The following is a 20,208-nucleotide window of genomic DNA, read 5'->3' on the forward strand; positions in this document are numbered from 1 at the left end:
CACTCAAATTTATTTAACTTGGGTGCATATTCTTAAATAATATCGATCTAACCATGGGTGAATAGGACAAACACTTTAAACCTTTTAACATCAGAGGGTGTGAAAGGCATTAACATATGGTAATTTACCAAACCATCATTGTTTTATTTAGTCAACTATATGGCACACAATAGTTCAAGCACCCTGAACCAAGGTGCATTATGAGATCCTACATTGGGACAACTGTTTTCTTCTTCTTCTAAAAAAAAAAAAAAAAAAAAAAAAAAAAAAAAAAGTGTCCACTCATGAACACCAGTACATTACAGTTTTCCTAGGAGTGTTTCCAGCCCCTCTGTCCTGTTTAAAGTCACGGGAAAATGACTATTTTAGTGAATTGAAGATATGTGGGTTGTTAGACTGCATTGTAGGCATTGTGTTGCTGATTCATCGGATTCTCTGGAGACTTCATCCATTCCTTTTTAAGAAGTTGTTTAAGCTGGGAAAGACGCATATTTGGGTTCTCTTGCTTAAGCCGTGGCAGACTGATCTCCTCGTAGGCAGCGAAAGCAGCTTTCATCCGGCGCTCTGGATGTCTGTCAAGCTCTTTACTTACACTGTTGGAAAGTAGCAATTTAGAGTCACATAAATTCTGCAGAATCCCCCCACCGATGCATTGTGAATAGAAACACGACAAAGCTATCATATGCAGTAACGTGCATATGATGCCTGGACTTTCCCTTTACATTACTTTAATATGCATCCACTAAGTAAAGAATAAATCACTTGCCTTCAGGAAAAGCTGCAGCCCTAGAATTACAGTGCAATACATCCTCCATGTTCTGACACTGTATGAGAAATCAATGGGAATACTTTCCCCGCTTGTGCACAACAAGAAGCAGTATGCATCTGGACAAATCAATTTTTGCACCAAATGAGTGTCCCTTTTAGGAAAATGTATGGTTGATAGCTTTAAAAGGGAAATATTTCAAAATGTATTAAAATCCAATTGGGGAGTACAGAAGTTCTACCATTCTCCAACTCTGCTTCTATGTAATAGCTTCCAAACTTACCCTACAGTATTCAGTCATCTTAAATTTTGTAGCCAACCTTGTGTGAGACATCAAATCACATACATTGTTTTTTTTTTCTATTTTTTTTAATGATACAATATTAAAATATTGCATGTGCACTCCAATCCATTTAATGCTCAGATACTTACATGTTTACAATTAGTTTAAGGAATTGTAAACTTGAATCACACATTGCTTGAAAAGCAGCGACTTGAATGGTAAATTTGTAGCTCAATGTTGTTTGCTTTGTACAAGCTCAAATCAAGGTAGAAATCAATATTAACCTACCCAAACATTTGGCAAGCTGGCAACCCGAAGGATCATATTTTAGATATAGGACATAGTCAGCCCTCCATTTTCTAGAAGTGGGTTAGACACTTTAACATTCTTTCTAAAACATTATAGTAACATATGCTCAGTAATCAAGAAGGTCTAAGAAATTCATAATGTGGCTTATGATACTACTACTTACTAGTTAATTTTGAACTTATGTTTGGAAGTACTTTTAAACCTATAGCTTGGGGAGACAAACAGTTATCAGATTTTACCTAGAAGTTATAAAGCTGAATTGCTGCTTGTAAATTGGGTCACATCCAACATTTTTTTTTGTTAGATCTTTCAGTAAAAGTACAGTTAAGTCAGAATTCCTTCACAGCTCACAAAACCACCACAGATAAATTGCAGTAGAAGACTGTGTGCACACATCTCTGTTATTCAGCAACATAATTTTTAGTGTTTAACAAAGGTGGAATGTTACCACTCATGTCTGCCTTAAGCTAAAGTGTGATCAGCATGCCAGACTTACTCCACTATTACACATATGTTCTTCAGGACCTTCAGTACTAGTCAGGCAACTAGCAATTTCTATGGAAAACCTTAAATCTTTCCTCTGGCAGGTTTATTTCTCCTTTAACGCTAACTGCAGGGGCATGGGTGAGACCGTTAAAAAAATAAATACATTAAAGAATGTATTTTTTTTGTTTTTTACCTTAGTGCTGCAATGGCATCCTCTACCGTGCGTGCCTCCACTTCCCCTTCCTCTAGGACACGACGGTTCAGGTTTTCTTCCAAAGGCATTTGTAGGTGAGTTTTGGGGTTTTCGACAGTGCCTAGAAACATAGATTATTAGTCTGGATCCATTTGGGCTTGGTGTTGCTTCCCAGCCAGAATCTAAGTATTATACTTACTCTTATGCTCCCCTTCTTTGCGTAAAGTTTCTTCTATTTGTGCTCGAGTTACTTTGGAAGGTTCTGATTTTTGTGGCTTTCCCTTGACCTTGGCATCCTCTTCTTCTAGCAAGCGCTGGGCTTCCTTTTTTCTTTCCAGTTGCTCCAAGCGACGCTTCTCCTTCTCCTCCTGTTGAAGAGGAAGGTGGGTGTGGTGAGACAAAGGAATGATAATTAAAACCTTGGTGCAAACATAACTGCAACCTGCATAACCAATTAACATTTCGTTTTGACACTTATATAAGTCAGAAATGGATCTGTCATCTAAGGACTTATGTCTTACAGACCTGTACACTAAATAGGACTATGTACCTGTCAGTACTGCATTATACAAGCATCAGAAAAAAAACATCTTTCACAGGTATAACATTAAAGCACTTAACTTCTAGTTAACCCCTTTCATTCCCCTATGGACGTACCGTTAAGTCCAAAAAATGCATCCCAAGAATCCCCTGTGGACGTACCGGTACGTCCTGCCCTTCTTTTCCGTTTGAGAACCTTGACTCCCCCCTTACAGTAGAAGCCAGCATCGCTGCTGCCCGATACTATGTAACAGCTTCCGGCACGAATGCCGGAAAACTGTTACATTTTTAAACGCCGATCGCACAATCCGGCATTCTGAAATAGGGCATTCCCTTCCGGGTCACGTCACCCGGAAGGTCATTGTAGAGCAGGATATCCCCTGCAGACACTGTGATCTCTATGCAAGTCAGTGGGGGGATTGCAGGGATGAGAGCGAGAAATCATGTTTCTCACTCTTCTCTCATGCTGAAAAATGAAATGAAGAAAAAAAATGTTAGTAATTAAAAAAAAAAATCACTAAAATAATACAATAAAAACAATAAAGTGAGCTAAGTGGTGTCATTTTGACATCACTGGCATTAACAACATGTTCAAGAGGACCTCTTACCATTTTTAATAAAAAAAAAAAAAAAACCCTTACATCCCATTGCCCTAACACAACATCTAAAAAGTATAACACTCCTGCCCCCGCTCACAAACCCCCAAACCCCTTAAGCCATAAGCATAAAAATTCTACGAATAACGCACACCTCATAGTATGTTCCCTATAAATACTGGGAAAGTATGGATAAACTTGGAGGGGATTTTCCATCACTTTACCTAATTTTGTGAGGATTCAGAGGGAAAATCTCTAAAAAAAAATTACGTGTTTTTCTCTAGTTTTTACTAAATTTCTCATCCTAATTTTTCAGCTAATCATCTAACTATGGTATCAAAACAAAGCTCTATCTCTCCTTGAAAAAACAATATATAGTTTACACGGGTACACTATTCGCAGGAATGGAGAATAATCGCTGAACCGACATACCGCAAAAATGGCAAAATTGCTCCGGGACTTGATGTACCAAAAACCCCCGGGACAGAAGGGGTTATTAGTAAATTGCTGATTGTTATTTAGGGTGAGAAAAAGGGATATAACCTTGGGAAAGGAAATTGATTGTTGTGGCACGCCGAGTTAAGAATCTCTAAGCTTTACATTAAGTATCGCCAAAACAATTCTTATGAGCAAAAAAAAAAAAAAAAGCTATAGTTTTAATTAAACAATTCAGTTGTGTTAAAAACTGATGACTAGCCCTTTTAAAACATTCACATTTGCAACACTCAAGGCCTAAAAGGTTTAAACAAATAAAATATTCAATATCAATCAAGGATGAGCTGTGTGGAGAGAGACAATTCCTAAATGAGGTGCTGGCAAATCTGTTCTGAGAGACATAGATCTCACCCTAGATAAAGGACAGGCACTAAACCAGAAATGATAAACTCTGGATGCTGGTGGTGAGTCTAGTGTGAAAGGGAGTACTACAGATGACCACAAAACTGTTACGTTTATTGATAAACACAAACACGCCAAACTTTAACTCCTTAAGGACAATAGGCGGTCCCTAAACCCATTGAAAACAATGCATTTTGAGCCCGTACATATACACGCTTTGTCAGTAATGGGTTAAAACAGTCTAGAAAAATAATAATAATGATTGTTGAATTAATTAATACAACACACTTTTGCTGCATGGAAATCAGTGCTGTAGGTAGAAAACAAGATTGTGGCCTCATTGTCCTCTTCCTTCTGGCTGCCTGAACTGATAGCAGGAAGCATTCTTAAGTACACATTCTGGATATCAATTGGATTTACATGCTATCTAAACACTAAAACTTGATTCCAATAGCATTTTACATGGAACTAGACTCAGGGTGTCCCTTAAAACAATGAAGTCAGTTATTAAGACACAAAAGGTGTATGCTATGGGTTAGGGCTGCAACTAACGATTATTTTAATAATCGATTAGTTGGCCGATTATTTTTTCGATTAATCGATTAATCGGATAAAAAAACAATATGCAAATTTTTCGTTTATTTAAAATAATTTAATGAAATGGATGTTAAAAAACAACTTAAAATTTACATTAACATTCTTATTTCGTTATGATCTAGTAAAAAACAATATCTGCCCCGCACCCACATTCTGCCCTGCCCCACACTTACACCCTGCCCTGCCCCCAGTCTCCCACTCTGCCCTGCCCCCCCACCTGCCCTCCACCCCCACTCTGCCCTGCACCCAGTCTCCCACCCTGCCTTGCCCCCCCCCACACTCTGCCCTGCCCCCCACCCACACTCTGCCCTGCACCCCACTCTGCCTTGCCCCCCCCACCCCCACTCTGCCCTGCACCCAGTCTCCCACCCTGCCCTGCATCCCCACCCCCACTCTGCCCTGCACCCAGTCTCCCACCCTGCCCTGCATCCCCACCCACACTCTGCCCTGCACCCAGTCTCCCACCCTGCCCTGCATCCCCACCCACACTCTGCCCTGCACCCAGTCTCCCACCCTGCCCTGCACCCAGTCTCCCACCCTGCCCTGCATCCCCACCCCCACTCTGCCCTGCACCCAGTCTCACACCCTGCCCTGCATCCCCACCCCCACTCTGCCCTGCACCCAGTCTCACACCCTGCCCTGCATCCCCACCCCCACTCTGCCTGCACCCAGTCTCACACCCTGCCCTGCATCCCCACCCCCACTCTGCTCTGCACCCAGTCTCCCACCCTGCCCTGCACCCAGTCTCACACCCTGCCCTGCACCCAGTCTCCCACCCTGCCCTGCACCCAGTCTCACACCCTGCCCTGCACCCAGTCTCACACCCTGCCCTGCACCCAGTCTCACACCCTGCCCTGCATCCCCTGCCCCCCACCGTGCCGTGCACCCCCACTCACACTCTGCCGTGTACACCCACCCACTCCCTCACTCACTCACCCGAAACACCCACCCACCGACTCACTCACTCACTCACTCACTCACTCACTCACTCACTCACACTCTGCCGTGCACCCAGTCTCGCACATAGACAATAGACATAAAGAATACTTACCTCCGCTACGGACTCGTTCCTCTTCCAACTTCAAATTGAAAACTTTATTGAAATCTTGATAGTTGAAGCGCGTCACATCCGTGGTCACGTAGCTTGAAGAAGGCGGAGACTGCAGAGCGTGTAGCAGAAGCGGGGAACGCTGGCGGAGGTAGGTTAAAGGAGCCGAGCGCTCCAACGACGAATCGATCACTCGATTAATCGATAACGGAAATCGTCGACAACGATTTCCGTTATCGATTATTATCGATTTTATCGATTCGTTGTTTCAGCTCTACTATGGGTTCTTAAAAAGCATATGTGGGCTAAAGCTTTAATGCATTAAAATGTATACTGCGTTTAAACTACTAATCAGATTTTTTTTTTCTTACAAAGCAGAAAGTGTAACGCAGTTTATAACAATCGGTCAGCTTGAACCAGGCACAGGCATAAAAAGTGCTAATCCACTAATTCTGCTGAAGATTTATGACTATATGTAGTATCACAAAACACCATTAAACGTTAATACCTCTTTAATCATTTACAATTTCCAAAACTTTCCAGGTTTGACCAGAACACAAACTGGCAGGTCTGGAGCCCTGGCCGGCTCAAAACATACAGGACTTTCTACACATCTTAAGGTCTTAAATCCCTATTTTCTTTTCCCACCATGCAATCTCAATGGTCACTATTGACTGTGTGAGGATGTTTCTAATAAAAACAAACCCAGGCATTTTGTACTATAAAGTACTACTGTTTAGGGCTGAAACGAATCAAATCAGTTGATAATAATCGATAATGAAAATAGTTGCCAATGATTTTCATTATTGATTAGTTGGTCTGGGTACAGCATGCATTATTGTTTTAAAATTAAACGTTAACTTACTTTAGACAGATGCTAGTTCAGAGCTAAGTGGAGAAGACACACCAGACTGCTGTAAGGTATGCATTAACTCCCTCCCTTTGGTTTCATCCAGTCTCTCTCTTATTTCATCATTAACTCCCCCCATCCCCTCATTAACCCCTCACACCCTCCAGTCGGCAAATATTATAAACTCCCTCCCACCCTTTGTTCTGACCCAGTCTTTCTCTCTTATCTCATCATTAACTACCCTGGTCCCTTCATTAACCCCCCTCCCACCCTCTGCTCTGCAAATAAAATAAACTCCCTGTCCCTCCCTCCCTCCCTTCGTTCTGATCTGATCCCCAGTTCCCATCGTTAACGTTCCCCTCATTCACCCCTTTCCACCCTCCGGTATAACCTACTGTCCCTCCCAGCCTAGAGTCTGATCCAGTCCCCAGTCTCTCTCTCATCCCATCATTAACCCACTCCAATCATCTGGTCTGCAAATGAAAACCTCCCACCCACCGTTCGGTCTGTGTAATGTTAATGTAAAGTTTAATGTTTTCATTCTGTAGTTTGTAACACTCTGTTCATTGAATTATTTTAAACAAATCTTTTTTTTATACCATTAATCGAAAAAAATAATCAGCTAACTAATCAATTATGAAAATAGACGTTGGTTACAGACACAGTAGTGTTGCTCGATAAAGCGTGTTTATGACTACTTTTGAAACCTTTAGGCAACCATTATATATCAACTAGCAATAAGATGGCTATGAGAACCACCAAGGAGAGATGCTAGGAATCCATGCTATAATCTTCCAACATGTCATAAGGTCCTTTTGCTTCTACAAAAAAGAGAATCACAGCACTGTAATTAGGAAACTTTATTCTCTTGTGAAACTGAGGTAATACAGCTTCTGCCTGTATCCTGGTGTCCAATTGCTATGTACACTTAATAATGTGCCCTGTGCATTATTTATGTAGGTTCTATGGCTCTCTGATCGGGTGTTTAATAAAAAGTTCATCTTTGAGAGGAAAGAGAGCTCTGACACAGGTAATCTAGTAAGCCATGTTAAGGGCTGGGAAGAGCAAAAGAGGCAGATTGCCCTTTCATTTACTAGACCACACAATGCACACACGTATTACAAAGAACGACACACGTATGTACAAGACTTACAGTAAAGATCTACTGATATGGAATTCATAACACTGTAGGTGCCAGAGTCAACAGTTAGAAAGAACCTTCTGGGCAATTTAGCTTATTACATGTCAGTGTTACAAGACAGAAACAACATTTGGGTTCTGTAGCTGGCGCTCAATTCTAAAAAAAAAAAACAAAAAAAACATGCTTTTGCACAATGTTATGAAAGAGATTCACAGAACAACTTCTGATGGCCACAAGAAGTCATTTTGCATAACAAAAAATGCTTGATCCATGTGGAAATACTGATTTTGTTTATCTTGCTGCAGCTGTCTGTACAATCAAACTGCAAGCCATCATGTTAATTGTTATGTATAATGAAGTAGTAGAAAGAGGAGACCCACGGAACATACAAGTTTCACGTATCATGTGTCAGCCGCACTGGAGGAAGGATAATGTAAGTGCATCAGCGTAAAAGGCACGATTTAGGAGATTCACTTCAGGTGGCTGAAACTCACTACTGCTAATGTTACTTCTGAAGATTTGCACGTTTACTTTGTGATACAAGTCTGGAAGACCTCCCAAGCTCTGAAAGGTAGGAAAAGGTCTCAAAGGGAGAGGAATTTGGAATGTTGTGACAATGCAGTGGACCATGAATATGCCTAGTGTGTCAATAAGGCTGCCAGTGATTTGGCATTTCCTAAAAACATCACTAGCAACTCCCAAACTCTCTGAATACACGTAATCCATAAAGAGATTTGCACGTGCAAAAATGTCACCAAGCGACAGACAACCCTTCTGAAACTAAAGTACCGTATTTGCTCGATTATAAGACGACCCTGATTATAAGACGACCCTCCAAAATCTTAATATTAATTTAAGACAAAAGAAAAAGCCTGAATATAAGATGACCCTATAGGAAAAAGGTTTTACCAGTAAATGTTAATTCATGTAAACTATTTTTTTTAAATAAAAGCTGTGATTGAGAAAAATATTTTGTTTTTATTTCCTTTTTTTTCCAACCTGCCCCCAGGCTTGCCACTCTCACCCAGAAATGCCCTATCTCCCCTAAATGCCACTGTGCCCCGTGATATGCCTTTTGACCCACTATGTGCCACTCTGCCTCCAGAAATGCCTTATAACCCTATATGCCACTCTGGCATTTAGGGGGTTAAAAGGCATATATGGGGCAGAGTGGCATATAGGGAGGTATAAGGCATTTCAGAAGGCAGAGTGGCGTATAGAGGGTTAAAAGACATTTCTGGAGGCAGAGTGGCATTAAGGGGGTTAAAAGGCATTTCATAGAGCACTCTGCCTCCAGAAATGCCTTATGCCCCCCATTTAACCCCCCTCCCCCCCAAAAAAACTTACCGGTGCTTCTGAGTCCCTGGTGCGTAGTCGGGGCAGTGTGTAGACGTCTACGCGATTCGTGTAGACAACTTCCGCTGCAGCCAGAAGGAGGTGCGGTTAGCAGCGGGGGTTGTCTGCGTCCATCGCGCAGACCTTCCACGACTGTCACAGAGAATTCCCCGCATCGGTGCAGGGAACTCTCCTCACTGACAGCTTTTTCGAGCAAATACGGTACTCAACTAAAAGTTCTTTACGCACAGGGGTTAAAATGCAATTACTTTCCCAGAATTTTGTATTTGTAGCATTTTCTCTCCTGCCTCTGGGTTTGCTAGCTTAATTCTGCACTAGCAGTACCCTAAAAAGCCATGAAAACAAAAACAAACAAAAAAAATGAAGAGGATGGAGGGAAGACCCAGCAAATTAAACTTTTAGATTGCTATTGCCAGAAGAAAGATGATATTGGAGTATAGTTTTGAATTACTTGACTGTAGGGTTTTTGAATCCCACATAGTAGTGCATTAGCCATCAAGAGCTACTTATATTTTGAGCTTGATGCAGCTAATAAAAACAAACAAAAACCCTTACTTGGCCTAGAGCAACTGCATGTGCCCCAGTTTCTTTAAAACTGAATGCCAAGTAACACGGTCCATTACCAGTTAGAAGGGACTCCAAATATCCCACTGCATAGACAATATTTGGAGTCAGGTGTTAGGAATATAGAAAGAATAATGATCAGTTAACTCTGAACATACCTTAGGCCCCAGCAATACAATGTCGGAAGCTGGGGGGCTAAGTTGTAAAAATAAAAAACAGGTATATGTGGTTAATAGATAGTGGTTAAAGCAAGGCTCAACAATCTAAAGGGGCCAAGTTGCCATGGTGACTAGAAATCGCTTCCTGGCACCTATGGTTTTACCTGCTGAACACACTAAAAAGCTTCAAGCATTTTGTTGCTGGCACCAACATTTGTTGAGTCCTGCATTACTGAAGACAATAATGTGCATACCGGATCATTCTGAAAATGAGGTTTCAGAAACAAACTGATGCACTGCATAAGAATCCATGTGAACAAGAAGTTTAAACCTTTAACTAGACAGTCAAATTTCCCAGACAGCCCCGCTGCTGAAGAGGAATTCATATTAAGAGAATACATTAAACTGCATTTTCAGTACAACAAAATATAAATCAAATTAAAAAATAACACTTCAATGAGAGTTAGAAACTGCAGCTGCCCTCCCTCCTCTGCGGTCCTACAATCCTTGCCACCAACTGGCTGTTTGGACTTAATGGCAGCCTTTCCTGTGCACAGGTGCCTGAACAGACTTCTGCCTTTAGTGTTTGCTGAGTCAGCTCTGGAACTGACTGGAGGTATGCAAAATAGCTGGATGCTGGGTTAAACAAACAGGGCTTTTCCTTTGCACATGACGGAAATTCATGGGTGACAACTGACGCGCCTGGCACGTCATGAGGTTAAAAAGGTTTAGGAAGTAATCACAAATCGATTTCTTCTCACAAACAGTGTTGCTGTAATGCCTCAATATCGATGCATTCACCAACACCGAAAAGTTCCACAGGGGCCCTGTCTGATCGCTCCCTGTAGCGACGAGTGCCAGGATGTAAATGAGATTTAGCCTCTGAAAGGTCAAAAATTAAAAAAAAAAAAGGCTTTGAGAGGGATGCAGCACTCTTGAAATTGCTAAGAAATTGGGGAGTGATCACAGAACCAAACGTTTTGTTGCAAATAGTCAACAAGGTTGCAAGAAACGTGTTCAAAATAAAAGACGCAAACTGCCAGAGATTTCAAACATGAGAAGAATCAAACATGGATCCACTAACAACCCGTTATCCTCCAGAGCGGTCATATTCCATAACTGCAACCTACCCAAAAGTACAAGGTGTTCAGTGCTCAGAGATATGGCCACGGTACAGAAGGCTCAAACCCGACCACCGGTGAACAAGACACATAAATTGAAACGCCAAGACGGGGCTAAGAAATATCTGAAGACTTTTCAAAGGTTTTACGGACTTCCGAGATGAGAGTGACTCTTGATGGTCCAGATGAATGGGCCAGTGGCTGGATCAGTAAGGGGCACAGAGCTCCACTTCAACTCAGATGGCAGCAATGTGTAGGAGGGTACTGGTATGGGCTTGAATTTTCAAAGATAAGCTAGTTGGACCTTTTTGGGTTGAAGATGGACTCAAACTCAACTCCCAAACCTACTGCCCGTTTTTAGAAGACACTTTCTTCTAGCAATGGTACAGGAAAAAGTTTGCATCTGCCAAGAAGAGCATGATTTTTATGCAGGACAATGCTCCATTGCATGCATCGAAGTACTCCACTGCATGGCTAGCCAGTAAAGGCCTTAAAGATAACATTTTAACATGCCTGTTTTTGAAAGCATTCTTACTTCCCAGCTTCACTCCTGTCTAAGACTATTGCACAGTACTTTTTTAATATACTTACATATTAATATTACAATTTAATTCTAGTACTTCTCCAGTGGAAGGCAGTAATGTCCGATTGAAGCGAGCTCCTTCAGAATGGGACACATAAGATAGACATCTATCCCCTCTAGTGGACATTTAGAATACTACAATAAACATTTAAAACTAAGGCTGTGTGAAACATTTTAAGGTGCGGTTCAACTTTTATTGCTGAACGTATCAGTTGTAACTAAACATTTAAAATGTGAAGACACCATTCCTAGTACCAGTGAATGCCAAACTTTTTCTAAAAAGAAACGTAAATGGAACCGTACCACATTGAATTCTCGATTGAAAATGTAGTTATAGTTTTGAATTTAAGGTGTTTACAAAAACTACATAAAAAAACTTGGATTTGCTTTTGTTTTATATGTTTTCCTGTGTTAGCCTTACTATGGAAAAGGATGGGTAGAATCACATATACTTTTAAGGCTCTGGGTATCTGATGATCAAAAAGGTGAGATCTCTGAGGTACGTATGCGACTTTACATTTTGTACTATAAAGATGTTAGCCACTAAAATGTACAGCTACTTCTACAGACAATACCTATTTCAGCTCAGCATTATACAAACACACAAGCTTCTGGCAATATTTTTTGTTGTTCGCAACATCCCTGGGCTAAGTCACTTTAATTTACCTTTTTGCTAGGTAACAAACTGAGCAACAAACGTATAAATCCTTTAGCAAATAAAGAATTAAACAATGGCACAGAGTCATTGGTCACTGCTCCACACTCAGATGGTGCAAAGCATTCTTCCCCTAGAGCCTAGGTAGAGAATAGGCATGATAACTCAATAAAAGTCAATAAAAGCGTGTTGCGTTCCACATGAAGTCCTATGCAGGGCATTCATGGCAGCAGATACTTCCATATTTAAACATATTAAGTATGTTCCCCAAGCTCCAATTGCCAAAGTGGGTGCATCTGAACAGTATGTATTGGGAGCATGTAAATGCGCTCCGAATACCTGGGCGTGCTCACAGGAATTGATGCATATCCAGTGTTGAGGTCTGATATTAGGAAGCAGCCCTTAGGAAAATATACAATTGGGCATGACTGCGAAATATCAAGGCCAAATGTAGGTCTATGCATCTCTCATGATGCTCAGTTAACATCTTGGGTTGCTAAACATTGCGAGACATGTAGTTTTATGGCTAAGCCATTTTCTAATCCCTTTGGTACCTTCCTCTGTTCCTTGCGTAGAACATGTTTGTCATCCTCTTTCCAGAATGCGTCTTCCAGATCCTGTTTGCGTTTTGCATCCGCCACAGCCTTTGCCTCGGCCTTACGGGCACGGGCTGTGGCTGACTTGCTGTTCTCGCCCTGGAACTTTTTGGGCATCCCTCAGCTACAATAAAATGAAAAAAAAAATCTTTATTAATGATAGTTAATGGCAAAACAGTTGACAAAAGCTTCTGTACGCATTTCATTTTTTTGTTACATAATGTGACACATTAATGTTGTCATGCTTATGCTGACAAATGTGTGTTTTGTAGGTTGTGGGCTGGGTTTACCTGACGTTCTCATGTTTCTTATCTCCAATGGACGATTAGGTTTATGAGGTAAAGTATTTGTAACAAATTACAATGAGATATTTGTTTCGTTTATTCATGAAAAGGGGAGTTTTCAGGAGTGCTGTCTCAACTCTCTCACTTCACTATTCATTGTAGGAGAAGAGAAAGGCTTGCTGGGGTTGGACCTTCATAATACATAGTGAAGTAAAATAATGGCAAACCACATCTCTCCTGTCAACTCTCCCTTTAGTGTACTGATCCCAAAGAACGATGGCATTCTTTAACATTATATATATTTTCATAGCGTCATTTGAAAAACGATCAAACACACACACACACTGTGACAGAGTCTATATCTTTTTATGCTATTCTATTTGTGAGGCATTAAAAAATTACTACAAAATGCGAAGGATGTGGAACCCAAACTGCAAACTTAAGCATAAGACAAAGGAATTGCCGGAATTTTTTTTTTTTTTAGAGGGGATGTAACGGTATGTAAGCCCCCTAAAACATTACATCATTCTGCCAGAACCCCCCATCTCCCTTTGCCCCCCCCCCGATGGGCAAGCCCTCTAAACAGGCTTGCTAACTCCCCAGTTGCACCTATATTCATCACCGCTTAGGTTTTCACCACTATTCCCCTATTAATTCCCCTACTTACAATAACTTACCCACAGTGTAAGCCCTTAAAAATAGTCTAATTGTGTGTGTGAATGTAGAGAAAAAAAAATTGCATTGCCTACCCTAGGTCATATTCACACACACCTACCATTAAGGCACACAGCACAGACTGCTTATATTGGTTTTATGAAAGTAAAATAGTTGCCCATTCCCTGTTACTTCGAGAACCGACAGCTTAGCAAACCCACCCTCTCCCTACCAAATCCAATATGTGCTGCATTATGAAACGGAATCTTTCCGAAAGGCTGACCTACTACAAGGTAGACTATATTTACCAGATCATCACTCACCATCAGTTTCCTATAAGGCGCGCGCAACAACCACAGCCTCCCGTACGCATGCCAGGAGCTCATAGATGACGTCAGACGTTCACTTCGTAAATTACGCCTACAGGAACGGGATGTGGTAAGGTCCAAGAAGGTCCTCCTGTCTGTGTTCTGTCACTTGTGTGCAGTAGTGCGTGCTGAAAGAGGGCACCGCTCTTACAACGACGGTTTCGTCTGTGTGTGGGAGGTTATGAAGTTCTTAGTGAGACTTGCTTATACACGCTTCTTTTTATTTCATTCCCTTTTTTAACGTTAAAGCTCGAAAGGCAGATAATTGCGCTTTATAAGCACTCTTATTGACCCCATTAAGCACCAGGGATTTTCTTGGATCAATGACCTTAGCAGTTTTTTCAGTTTTTTTTATGTGATTGTTTAACCCCTTCCTGACAATGGCTGTTTTAACATGTCTGTTGTGCTTGTGTTTAGATGCTATTTTCTTCTTTCTCATTTGCCGTACCCACAAAAGTTATATATTTTTTTGAGGACAATAAGGGATTTCTATAGATACCATTATTTAAGTATCGTATACTTGAAAAATCTTTTTTTCATCTATAAAAGACAATGAAAAAAGAACCTGCTAAATAGATTCTACTGTGTGTCCAGTAGAAATACCCAATGTTTTTATGTTGTTTTGGGGTTTTTTTTGCAAGTACAGTGATACCACCCATGGTTTCACTAGGTTTGTCAGGTTGTTTTGGGGGGTAATAGGCCACATTTGGGGCATGCGCAATTCATTTTTTAATGTGGAATTTTGAGATATTGAAAATTCTGCCCCGTGTCCTATTAGGGACATCTTTGAAGCCAGTCAGTTAAATATACACCATCAAACCATATGTTTCAAAACTAGACACCCCAGTGTATTTCAAATACTGGTATTTTTACACTTTCCACACACTAATTCTACATGCCTTTTACCCCCTATTTGCCACTCTGCCCCCGCTAGACTTGCCAATGCATTCCATACTTGTCCCCCGTGCTCCAGACTCCCTGGTGTCTAGTGGAGGCAGCCGATGAACGTCTGCGCAATGTGTGTAGATAGCCTCTGATGCTACCTGGCGCTCCATCGTAGAACACCCAGCGGAAGTTCCTACTACCAGTCGAGGTTGTCTGCGCACATCGAAGCACTGCAGGGGACCTGGATCCTCCTCTCTGGCAGCTAGTGAACGTCCGTGTGATGTGCGCTGACAAGCTCCGCAGCTACCCAGAGCTGCTTTGGTGGCGCACCGGAAGGTCATGTCACGCTGGCGCTCCGTCATAGAAGCCCCGGCAGAAGTGTTGTGTGCAGAAAGGTTGTGTGCGCACATTGTGCAGGCGTCCACCGGCTCATGCTAAATAGAAGTCATTACACATCTGCCATCATTTAAAGTGACTCTTATTAATCACAAATAAAGTTCAGCTGTTCTCTGACGTATGCTTAGTTGCATCTCAGAGCAAAAGCCATGGTCCACAGAGAGCTTCCAAATCATCAGAGGGATCTCATTGTTGAAAGATATGAGTCAGGAGAAGGGTACAAAAGAATTTCCAAAGCATTAGATATATCATGGAGCACAGTAAAGACAGTCATCATCAAGTGGAGAAAATATGGCACAACAGAGACATTACCAAGAACTGGACGTCCCTCCAAAATTGATGAAAAGACGGGAAGAAAACTGGTTAGGGAGGCTTACAAGAGGCCTACTGCAACATTAAAGGAACTGCAGGCAAGTACTGGCTGCGTGCTACAACAATCTCCCGTATTTTTCATATGAATGGGTTAGGGTGGCAATATGGGAAGCCTTTTCTTACAAAGAAAAATATCCAAGCCCGGCTGAAGTTTGCAAAAACAAACATTCAGTCCCCCAAAAGCATGTGGGAAAATGTGTTATGGTCTGATGAAACCAATGTTGAACTTTTGCCCATAATTCCAAAAGGTATGACTGCACATCACCCAAAGAACACCATACCCACAGTGAAGCATGGTGGTGGCAGCATCATGCTTTTGGGGCTGTTTTTCTTCATTTGGAACTGGGGCCTTAGGGTGGAGGGAATTATGAACAGTTCCAAATACCATGCAATTTTGGCACAAAACCTTCAGGCGTCAATTAGGAAGATGAAGAAGAACTTTACCTTTTAGCATGACAATGACCCAAAGCACACATCCAAATCCACAAAAGCATGGCTTCACCAGAAGAAGATGAACATTTTGGAATGGCCCAGCCAGAGCCCAGCCCTGAATCCAAATGCATATTAAAGTACTCACAGAGTGATTAACCCCTTAAGAACATAGTATTGTCCTCTCAAAACTTGCACCTAACATCAAAGCCTTAATATTATGTCCTCAGCAACTTTCATTGATTGCGGCTAATTGCCAGTTTATTGCCAGTTGCCAGCAGGACCCAAGCAGACCAGCAACGGCCGATATTAGGTATTTACATACCTAATATTGGTATGAAGGTTTAGAGTTTGGCATGTAGGGGTTAAAAGGCATATCATGGGGCAGAGTGGCATATAGGGGGTTAAAAGGCATTTCTGGAGGCAGAGGGGCATATAGGGGCTTAAAAGGCATTTCTAGAGGCAGAAAAGCCTTAAGCCCAATATAACACCTCCTCCCCAACTTGCTTCTGGTGTCTGGTGAGGGCAGCGGTGGAGGCCGACATTCATGAAGTTAAAGGGTCCTGTGTTCACGCACTGCGCCGCCCAATGGTCGTGCCTCAGCTCTTCGTCCCACCCCTTTTAAGACGTGGGACGAAGTGCTGAGGCACTGCCATCGGGTGGCGCGGTGTGTGTGCACCGGCCCCCTTAACTTCATTAGGCGGTGGGAGGAGGCGGCGACGGCTTGGGTGCCGCTTTCAATACCGCTCGCAGCCGCTTAGCGGCTGTTTTGAAGGTTTGTCTCCCGTGACCGGCCCACAGAGCGACTGGCCCACCGGGAAATTTCCCGGTATCCCGGTGGGCCAGTCCGGCCCTGAATGTTGGTCTCTTCCTGTGATAGTTAAATTATCTGCTGTGGCTAAAAAAAAGCTATCTTGGCACAGTGGATTCCACTCCTGCATTCAGGATTTCCGCCGTGCTGTACCCCTTTTCTGGAATTCCCATCCTCCTTCCTGCATGGCAGCATTTCCAGCAGTCAAAACACTAGGCTACGGAACTAGGTAGGGCTGAAAGTGCCGCTACGTACACACACATAGCTGGCCATGGAGGTCCACAATATAAGTAACTGTCACTCTATGGGTTAACGAATTGTGTCCTTTATGCTTTTTTATTACAGTTTGTGTTTTTACTTCCATAAATACATGATACATGTTTTGGCCTTAATAATGGTAACATGTGTTGAAAAAATATACATACAGCATATATGTTTCCCTAGTAGAGTAAGCTGTTTCTAAGTTGTCACCTAAATGTAACTAAAGCAGAAATATTATATTTCCTGCGCCAGTGATCACTGCCTCTCTATTATAGATTGATATGCGGTCTTTGCACAGATGCCATTTTTAACCTTAAATGGGTAAGACAGTACAGGTCCATATATTTAGGGTAAAAAATTAGAAAAATCAATTAAGGAGTGAGGGAAAGAAGGTGGAAGCTAAGCTGTTCCCCTGTGTTCCTAGGACATTTACCAATTGGCTGTAGGCATTTGCATGCTGTTTAATGTTAAAGGGCAAACATCTCTTAAACATTGTCCGGGTTACTCTGCTATGTGAGTAGCATTTGAGGGGCATATAGGATTTATGGTGGTCAGTCATGGCAGAGTATAGCACTCAAGCAGGGGGTGAGATGAGATCAGAAAGAAATTGTGCTTAATGTACCGTATTTGCTCGATTATAAGACGACCATGATTATAAGACGACCCCCCAAAATCAAAATATTAATTTAGGAAAAAAACAAAAAGCCTGAATATAAGACTACCCTATAGGAAAAAAGTTTTACTAGTAAATATTAATTCATGTAAACTAATTTTCATATTTAATAAAAGCTATGATTGAGAAAAATATATTTTCTATTTCCTTTTATTTGCCAACCTGCCCCCCCAGTTATGCACATCTGCCCCCAGGCTTGCCACTCTGCCCCCAGAAATGCCTTATACCCCCCTATTTGCCACTCTGCCCCATGATGTGCCTTTTAACCCTCTATATGCCACCCTGCCTCCAGAAATGTCTTATACCCTCCTATATGCCACTGTGCCCCATGATATGCCTTTTAACCCCCTATATGCCCCTCTGCCTCATGATATGCCTTATAGGTGGCATATAGGGGGTTAAAAGGCATATCATGGGGCTGAGTGGCATATAAGGGGTTAAAATGCATTTCTGGAGAGATATATATACTGCTAACAGCAATCACACTCCTATCAAGCCAAGGCAGCCAGTACATGCTGGAACCTCGAGATGATAGAAGTGTGATTACAGCCTCCCTATGCTATGCTACCACCCCCACCCCCTTACACATCCATGCTATCACACACACACTCATTCACAAACATTTAAATACTCATTCATTCCGTTAATCACACATACACACACACTCTCAAACCCCCCACCCACCCACTCCCTTACCTGAACTGCAGATCTCCCACTCGCAGACTTCTGCAGGGGCCCGGCTGTGCGAGCAACTTCTCTGTCCCCGCCCCCAGAGGAAGGAGGGGGGAGGTAGAGTTATGTGAGGACTGTGCTAGCTTCCTGTTCTCCGCTTCTAATAGCAGAGACGGTGCTCGCGATCAAAGCCCGGTAAGCAGCACGGCCCCAGCAGAATGAGGTCTGATTAGAAGACGACCTCGATTATAAGACGAGGGGTATTTTTCAGAGCATTCGTCTTATAATCGAGCAAATACGGTAAGTTCAGGTAGGAGCCAAAACCAGTCCTTTTCCATAGGCACACCAGCTGGGATGCAAAAATGATACTGCTGGAAATATAATGAAAGCCAATGTCATTTGGGTACCCTCTGCCATTTCATACACAAGTGCTCATATTGCAATTATCCCCCCCTTTTCAAAATCTTTTAAGCAACAAATAAAGGCTAAAAGGATCAGTTAGGGCCAAAGGGGGACTCCAGTAGTGTTAGAGAGATGGTATTGATTAAGTACCCTGATCAACATACGGCTCTTATGTTGTCCCGAGGTTTTCAAGAAGGCTGTCAGGCTGGGGAAGGTCTGCGCGATGGACGCAAACAACCCCCGCTGATAACCGCACCTCCTTCCGGCTGCAGCGGAAGTTGACTACGCGAATCACGTAGATGTCTACACGCTGCCCCGGCTACACACCAGGGACTCAGAAGCACCGGTAAGTTTGGGGGGGGATAAGACAGGAGGATGCAGGTCCCCTGCAGCGCTGCGGTGTCTTTAATATTTTGTTTCACTCATCTTGAAATTGTTTATCTTCTTCAATAAAGGTTGGAGATTTTTTTTATGCACATACCACAAGGAATTCTTTGGACTGACAAATACTTCTCAAGACTTATAACATCTCACCAGGTACGTATTTCTTTGTTTCTAGATACTTAAACAATTGTTTAATGTCTAAATAAATGGCTTCTCCACTCTCCCCAAACTATTTTGATATATAAATTCTATTTTGATATATAGATTCTATTTTATGCGTGATTAATTTCATAACTTCATTTTTCTTTATTGTATAGGTCTCATAAAATAATTACATAGTTGTTGTATTTGTTAAATATTCATTTTTGATTTAATTATGTAGTGCAAAAGCTAATTATGGTTATCTGTGTTAGCTATATGAACAATGGGTGTTGTATGATATGTCGACAGTTAATCACTTAAATGCTTCACAAACACACAAAAAAATGTAGCATACATCTGTTATATGATAAAGCATGTGTATGACCCACTTTTACATTTTGGCATGCTTTGTGTTCACATAACCTGGTGTGTAAAATACAATTGACTGTTATGTCTGCATTATGCATAGTGATTGTTAACTTCTTCATTGCTTTCTGCAAATGTTATTATTTATTATATTCTGCTAGTATTACGACCATTGACGTTTAGTGATTGGGTAATACGTTCTTTAAGTATTAATATTGGTTATGAATACAATATTCAAAGTCCTCCCTGATTAATCAACAGGCACGAGGAAGGCCATTTGGTTGATGTTCAAGAAACAAACATTTTTTCTCTCTGGATCCATGCATTTAGTTATTTAAGGTTATCTGTCTCACTGTTATTTTTTTTAATACAGGCCTTTACTCGATCTCAAAGCCCCATTAGAAAAGTGTTTCCTTCCACCATAATAGACG

The 20,208-nt window shown here is 41.8% G+C and overlaps 1 protein-coding gene and 1 long non-coding RNA gene across 2 annotated transcripts; one reads left to right on the forward strand and one right to left on the reverse strand.

Moving 5' to 3' along the window:
- Positions 1 to 252: 252 nt before the first annotated feature.
- CCDC124 (coiled-coil domain containing 124) lies at positions 253 to 14,013 on the reverse strand. The gene is made up of 5 exons (XM_053464394.1): positions 13,926 to 14,013; positions 12,638 to 12,803; positions 2,237 to 2,405; positions 2,038 to 2,158; positions 253 to 593 (listed from the first exon to the last, which is right to left on the reverse strand). Exons 2-5 carry the CDS (start codon positions 12,794 to 12,796, stop codon positions 392 to 394), a joined length of 651 nt encoding a protein of 216 aa, XP_053320369.1. The 5' UTR covers positions 12,797 to 12,803; positions 13,926 to 14,013; the 3' UTR covers positions 253 to 391.
- Positions 14,014 to 17,659: 3,646 nt separating this feature from the next.
- LOC128473825 (uncharacterized) lies at positions 17,660 to 18,967 on the forward strand. Its single transcript, XR_008346297.1, has 2 exons — positions 17,660 to 17,762; positions 18,790 to 18,967. It is a non-coding gene; the product is annotated as an uncharacterized LOC128473825 (long non-coding RNA).
- The last annotated feature ends 1,241 nt before the right edge of the window (positions 18,968 to 20,208 follow it).

Source organism: Spea bombifrons, chromosome 1 (genome assembly GCF_027358695.1).
Source record: "Spea bombifrons isolate aSpeBom1 chromosome 1, aSpeBom1.2.pri, whole genome shotgun sequence".
NCBI lineage: Eukaryota > Metazoa > Chordata > Amphibia > Anura > Pelobatidae > Spea > Spea bombifrons.

Excerpts from the sequence above, each read along its gene's own strand:
- CCDC124 (XM_053464394.1), bottom strand. The coding sequence starts at position 12,796 with ATGCCCAAAAAGTTCCAGGGCGAGAACAGCAAGTCAGCCACAGCCCGT. Across the intron at positions 2,159-2,236 it reads CAAAGAAGGGGAGCATAAGA|GCACTGTCGAAAACCCCAAA; the intron begins GTAAGTATAATA and ends CTATGTTTCTAG. Across the intron at positions 594-2,037 it reads GATGCCATTGCAGCACTAAG|TGTAAGTAAAGAGCTTGACA; the intron begins GTAAAAAACAAA and ends ACTTTCCAACAG.